General features: G+C 40.3%; 1 protein-coding gene across 1 annotated transcript; it reads right to left on the reverse strand.

Moving 5' to 3' along the window:
- Window positions 1–1,455: 1,455 nt before the first annotated feature.
- On the reverse strand, window positions 1,456–4,056 carry LOC128427304 (dimethylglycine dehydrogenase, mitochondrial-like). Its single transcript, XM_053414391.1, has 4 exons — window positions 4,009–4,056; window positions 3,208–3,267; window positions 2,359–2,493; window positions 1,456–2,256 (listed from the first exon to the last, which is right to left on the reverse strand). Exons 1-4 carry the CDS (start codon window positions 4,054–4,056, stop codon window positions 2,044–2,046), a joined length of 456 nt encoding a protein of 151 aa, XP_053270366.1. The 3' UTR covers window positions 1,456–2,043.
- Between the last annotated feature and the right edge of the window lie 2,719 nt (window positions 4,057–6,775).

The raw sequence follows: 6,775 nt of genomic DNA on the forward strand, positions 1-6,775 counted from the left end.
CGGTGTTTTCCGCACCCAGAGCAGTTTTCTCTGCCACCTGCTCCCTCAGAGATTTGTTCCCAGCATCCAGCTTCTTCTTCAGTGCAATGTTTTCTTCAATCAGAGCAATCTCATATACACCCTTTTTCTTCGGAGCAGTGTTCTCTGTATCCAGCTGCTTCTTCAGAGCAAAGTTTTCTATACCTAGAGCAGCTTTCTCTGCAACCTGCACCATCAGAGCTTTGTTCGCAGCATCCAGCTTCTTCTTCAGTGCAATGTTTTCTTCAAGCAGAGCAATCTCATATACAGCCTTTTTCTTCAGAGCGGTGTTCTCTGCATCCAGCTGCCTCTTCAGAAAGGTGTGCTCTGCACCTAGAGCAGCGTTCTTTGCAACCTGCTCCATCAGAGCTTTTTTCTTAGCAGCCAGCTTCCTCAGTGACTGAAATAAAGTATATTTGCTATGAAGCGGTTTAAGGATGTTGGCTGGGAAAAGATTCTCGTGCAGCCGTCCCCTTGAAAGTTCTCCTTATATGTGTTAGTTGGCTTTGATCTGGTCTGGCTTTGATCTGACCTGAATCATCAAAGCAAACTGTTATTTGTTTGATCTGAATTAATCTGTACAATGTGCAACGTTTTCTTTATGTAAAAGTTCATTTAAGACACAATCAGAGTATCAAACGTAAATAAAAGCACTTAAATATCAAGTTTAGGTAAGATATCTTATAATTATTTCATTTAATACTTATTTCCAATATTTATAAACTAGGAACAGAACCAGTGAGTGGAGAGTAAGGGTGTCCTGCTGGTCTCATTTTTGACCCACGGAATCGGAGGTGAACATTTCATTCATCAATCATTGAAATGTAGTTGTTTATAAAATTATTTCTAACATTTGGACCAGAAGTAGTTGATTCATGACTAGATTTGAACCCTTGTGGTTCACGGCTGTCAAATCTTCCATCATTTAATCTGAGGTGCACTGGTTTTATCACCAAAAAAGGAAAAGGAAAACTATCATTCTTTTATTGACTTAGATGAAAATAACTCAACAAGGCGCAGACAGATATTTTCCAAACTTGATAGGAATATAACTCAAGCTCACCCTTTTCAAAATAATATAAATTGCATCTGTTTTTCTTCATAGCTTTCTGTGAAAGTGTCCCATTAAGACATCCATAAACATTTTTACTTTAATGCTTGTTTAGGCAGAGTGTGTGCATGAAATTTCACATTATCACAATATTACAAAGTTAGCACTACCTGATTTTGTCATATACAACACACCCACTGGGATGGTTTTCATTTGGTTTTGTTAATTGGTTGTTTGTCCTTTTTTTGCTATTTGGTCTTTGAGTTGTGGCTTTTGTTGGGGTTTGAGTTTTCTTCATGTGGTTTTGCTTTTTTTTAGATTTTTGCTGTCTATTTATTTATTTGACTGATTGGAAGTTTCAAACAAAGAAAAACTTCATTACAAGACAGAGTAAATGGCTTTTTTAATTATCAAGGTATCGATGTACACCAATTTAATTACATACAAGTAAAAAAAACAGATTTATAAAACAATCTTTGTACAAGTTGGCAAACATTCTGTTTCTTTTTGTTATTGTTGTTGTTATTCTTTGTCAGAGTGCTCTCATGACCATGAAAACTGCAGCGGCATCATTTGTGACTTTGAAATAAACAAAAAAGGATTTCTTTTGCAAAAATCAAGCATTTTTTCGTAATACACATTAACATCTATTCATTCAATTGCAAGAAGTAAATTACTCCTCCCAAATTTTAAGACACGGTGGTGCTCTGGCATTAGTCAACAGTTGATCTCTCTCAGATACACACTCTGAAGATTACTAAACAGTCTCACTTGATCAACAGGAAAGAGCACAGGAAGAGGAACTGGTCAATGATGTGACTGTGATGTGTCCGCTTAACGTATCAGTACATGGATTGCACATGATTTCTCCCAATGAAAGCTTTACACATCATCAAGTCAGACCCTCATATATAATTCACAGTGGGATTGTTCATCTGTAGCTGCTGACAAACTGATCTGAGGACAGTCTGTGCTTATGCTTTGCCCTTTGCCTTCTTCTGCAGCCGGGTCCGTGTGGGCTCGGTGAGGACTAAAGGCTCCTGGATGACCATGGCGGGGTATTTCTTCCCCAGCAGTTCCACCTCCACCTTCTGACCCACAGAGCACAGGTCCGGAGGCAGGTAGGCAAACGCCAGGCTCTGCTGGCTGCTGTAGCTGTAGGCTCCGGACGTCGTGTTGCCGACCACCTGATGAGAAGCACGAGAGACACGGTCAGCAGCCTCAAACTAACCACGTGAAACAGGAAGTGTTCATCAGAAGACTTCAAGAGGCTGGTCGCGGTTGCTTACCTTGCCATTGTACCAGACGGTCTCGTTGCCCTCGGGGTCGATGTTATCTGTGTCCAGTGTGATGTAGGACAACTTCCTTTTCAGGCCTTTGGCTTTGATTTCCTGAAGAGCCGCTTTGCCGATGAAGTCAGCAGGCTGGACACATACAGAGACAAACGGTTCACATTCAATTGAAATAATAGTAATAATATATAAGTATAATAACTTTATTTGTATAGCATCTTTCAAGACAGTCATTACAAAGTGCTCAACATGAAAAATTCAAAACGTTAAAGACAACGAAATACAATAGCATTTAAAATCACAGAAAGCTAATATATATTTATATATATATATATATATATATCCCTCCTATATATGCTAGGTGTGTACAGGGTCAAAGAGTCTACACTACAGCAATGTTCAAACCCCAGAAAGTCGGACCTTGAAACATTTCAATGAACCTTTGTGGAGCATGTCCCCGTCTCTGTCAGCCACAGGAACAAGAATTTTGAAGAGAATAAATGTAGGACAACCCCCTCACATGGCAACTGGTTCCTCTCATAGACAAATTAGAAAGAAAACGATAAAGACACAGGCCTAACTTTATCGATAGAGTAGTGAGCTTTACATTTTTCCCTGTGGTATTTTCTAATATGTTTGATCTCCTCTTTCCCTTCAAAACATTGCCTAATATTATGACAATCTATTATACTTCTGTATTATCTATATCCCTGGCAGATTATGTAGCAATTCCTCCACAAGGGGATGTACAGTAATTAAGTCTGGACCATAGGGTCAGGCAGGACAGAGCAACCGACATCTTGATCCCTGATGTCACACACAACTGAAAACAAGACAGAAGGTTACCTTGTTCAGTTTGATGAAATAATCCAACCCAGCCTCCAGAGGATTGGTATCACAGTTCATCTGAAAAGATCGACAAGTTAGCAAAAATGTCAGAAGTGGTTAATAGTCTGTATTTATGTAGCATTTTTCTAGTCTGAAGTGATCTAGACTAGATCACTTCAGACTAGAAAAATGCTACACAGGCGCTTTACACATTCATAGAGTGCATCTCTGGGCAGCACTTTTCTTCTATGAGGAACCATTCATATCTTGCCAAAGGATACTTCAGCATGCAGGTGGGGAAGACTGGGTTTGAGCCAACGACCTTCTAGTTGGAGGATGACCGCTCTACTCCTAAGCCAAAGCCACCCAAACTGAAGAACCAGCTTTGTGTGTGTGTGTGTGTGTGTGTGTGCGGTGTGCGGTGTGTGTGTGTGTGTGTGTGTGTGTGTGTGTGTGTGTGTGTGTGTGTGTGTGTGTGTGTACATGAGACTTAACAGATTGTTCTGCAGTGTTTAGGCTGCTATTTGTGTCAATATATCTCAGCAATGCTGACCAAATCTAAGCGTGGGAGTGTCGGAGTGCCGCCTCATGTGGGCTTTGTGTGTGTGTGTGTGTGTGTGTGTGTGTGTGTGTGTGTGTGTGTGTGTGTGTGTGTGTGTGTGTGTGTGTGTGTGTGTGTGTGTGTGTGTGTGTGAGAGTGAGAGTGAGAGAGAGAGAGAGAGAGAGAGAGAGAGTGTGTGAGAGAGAGTGTGTGAGAGAGAGTGTGTGGGATAGTGAACACGATGTACCCAGGCACAGTTTTCCTGGGCAGCGTCCAACTGTAGGAGTCTGCTTGCAGCTATGTTCTTTGGGGACACCTCCTGTCATGTCTGTCCTAATCTCTGTTTTCCCTCGAACCTGATCTGCCCATGTGACCTCCCCTCATCCCCAGCCTTTGCCCTTATACTGCGCCCATTCTCACTTCTCCTCTGAGGGTTTGGGTTATGTAAGGTGAATGCTGCCTCCTGTGCCAGGCGTGCCGGCTGGCGCCAGTGGCATAAAGACAAAACAGAACCCCCCCCCCCCCCCCCCCCCAAAATACACACTGACAAACACATACACATACTCACACACTCATACACTTAAGCACTACACCAACACGTGCACTGAGAATTTAAAGTGGTAATCCTTGAGATCCTCTCGTTTTTATTTCGGCAACTCGTCTGGTGCTCAGTGCTTTTGTAACTCTGTCGTCAGGATCTTTCCGTTGATGAAGTAAATAACTACTCTTCTTCTTCTATTTCCAAAAAAAGACGGCCTCGGTGCCAGGCTATTTTTCCCAGGAGAGACGGGGGGGAGGACTGGGTACTGTGGCAGTGTCAGCCTGCCAGTTTGTCCCGGAGGTAAAAATAAAACAACAACCTTTCCCCCAATTGACTTCACATTATTCACATTATAGAGCAGCACTAGAGACATCTTTGTAACTGCTGACTGACTTCAATGATTTGTCTCAGTAATAAATTAAGGTTTGCTGTTCTAAAACATGCTGTCTGTAGGAAACAGATAGATATATCAGATATTTAAGATATTTGCTGCTAATGTATATATACATATAAATGTGTATGTGTAATGTACATCTATATGTAAATGAATGTAATAATGAATTCCCCCACATTATTATTTTGTATAGCAAAGTAACCTTATTTAATTCACAATGTGTTAAACTGGCAGAACAAATACATTTTTATTAATATGAACTAGCCTCTTAGCTAACACCTCGTTTCCACAGTTTGGTTTCCATAGCTCTGTTTAATTTTACGTATGAATTTGTATAGAGCAATATCGGAATACAAATGTAAAAATGAACTTTCCCACATTTATTAAATTCAATTTATTCGATTTTTAGCAAAGGAAGCATGAAGGAAGAGGGTTTTTGTTGATGTCAAGTTAAACTGTGTCATGTTAAACTGGCAGAAGATGGATTAATTAATCAATAAGACTTGATGACTTGACTTGTTAAAATGGATCCTTTTTTACAGCAGAAGCTCCTCTGGATTACACTCTTCCCACGACGAGGAGGGAGGCGGGTCCGACAAGATAGAGAAACACTGATACAGAGCGGGGCATGTGGTTGGTGAGAGAGGGAGAAGGGGAGATGGACGAGGGAATGAGGGAAACGCTGGGATGAGCGAGGGAAATCTGGGTTTAAGGGCTTTGCCGCGCTTTAACACGAGCAAATTATTCTGAGCCTGCAAACAATGGAGCCAAGAGAGGAGGAGGACTCAGCTGAGATCAACACCATGTAGGAATTAATGAAGTTCCCTGCCAACACACAGCAGAGAGCTCCACAACCTGGAGGCTGGAGACACTCTCCCAATTGGGTCTCACACCTGTGACCGTAGTGCAGAATATTAACTTCTGCACTACGACTTAGACAATTTGTGTCAGTTTAAGTGATTTGTCAAGGAATTTACAAAAGTTGAGCAAAAAAACAGAACCTCACTTACTTCAATATGAATCTAATGCCTTTTTTAAATTTCGATTTGACACAACTGTGCCTAATTGTGGTGGAACAAAGACCAGGATTCTTTACTAAAGTAAAATCACACATACCACAATGTCAATTTTATAATAAAAAAAAAAAAATGCTTTCATCAATATGTCATAAGCATAGGTTATGAAACTGTTGTTGTGAACAGCAGTGATTTTAACTGAATCCTTAAAATAAAAGGCTTGTACACAACCTGCTCAGCACCTTGCAGTCCACAGAATGTTAGCTACCTGCAAGTTAACAGATGTGGAGTATTTAGCAGCCAAAGAGCCAGGTATTATTCCCAGGAGACAAATGAACAGTGGTGGAGGAAGTACACAACGATATTGTTTAAGTAAAAGTACACCACAAAAATTATATTGTAAAGATTTAGAAAGTACAGTCATTTGCTGATATATGAAGTTGAGTAAAGTGAAAAGTAACTGGAAATAAATCTACTTAAGTACAGATACATAAGAAATATTTACTAAGTTGCTGTTACAAAGTAAATGTACTTAATTGCATCCCACTACTGCAAATGAGAGTTGTTGCTGCTCTGTATCTACTTCTTGTGTTATTGAGCACCTGTTTGCAAACACTTTTACACAACCAACTATACCTGCGAGGAATAGAAAATCCACTCTGACTTCGATAGTATTGTTCAGTGGACCCCACGTGGGCAATAGATCAATCAATAAATGCAGCTTTAGGTGAAGATAACAGCAAAATGCTCATTGTCGTGCTGTTGTTTTCTCATATCGACTCCTCGTTGTGCAGCTACACCTAGAAAAAAATATTTTATAAGCTAATCAAATGTTAAAATGATTGTACTGTAGAACACATGCACAAATATAATACGTACTTTAACAAAAGATAATCTGAAAAGGAGTACAGGTACCTCCAAATCATTACTTTCCACCACTGGCAACAAATAAAAACAACAATGTTTACCTGGAACAAGCATAAATCAGGATGTCCTCTTTATGCTATTAACAGTGCCGAGAACAAGGTGGACCGACTCCTCTGAGCCAAACATAGATGGTTTGTTTGGGTTTGTTTGAGTCTAATCTGAAGCGT

Source organism: Pleuronectes platessa, chromosome 21 (genome assembly GCF_947347685.1).
Source record: "Pleuronectes platessa chromosome 21, fPlePla1.1, whole genome shotgun sequence".
Classification (NCBI taxonomy): domain Eukaryota; kingdom Metazoa; phylum Chordata; class Actinopteri; order Pleuronectiformes; family Pleuronectidae; genus Pleuronectes; species Pleuronectes platessa.

Bases quoted from the DNA above. Each gene is read 5' to 3' on its own strand.
- LOC128427304 (XM_053414391.1), bottom strand. From the start codon at position 4,056: ATGACAGGAGGTGTCCCCAAAGAACATAGCTGCAAGCAGACTCCTACA. The intron at 3,268-4,008 runs GTTGGACGCTGC...CGATCTTTTCAG, and splicing joins GCTGCAAGCAGACTCCTACA to ATGAACTGTGATACCAATCC. The intron at 2,257-2,358 runs GTAAGCAACCGC...GCTTCTCATCAG, and splicing joins CCGTCTGGTACAATGGCAAG to GTGGTCGGCAACACGACGTC.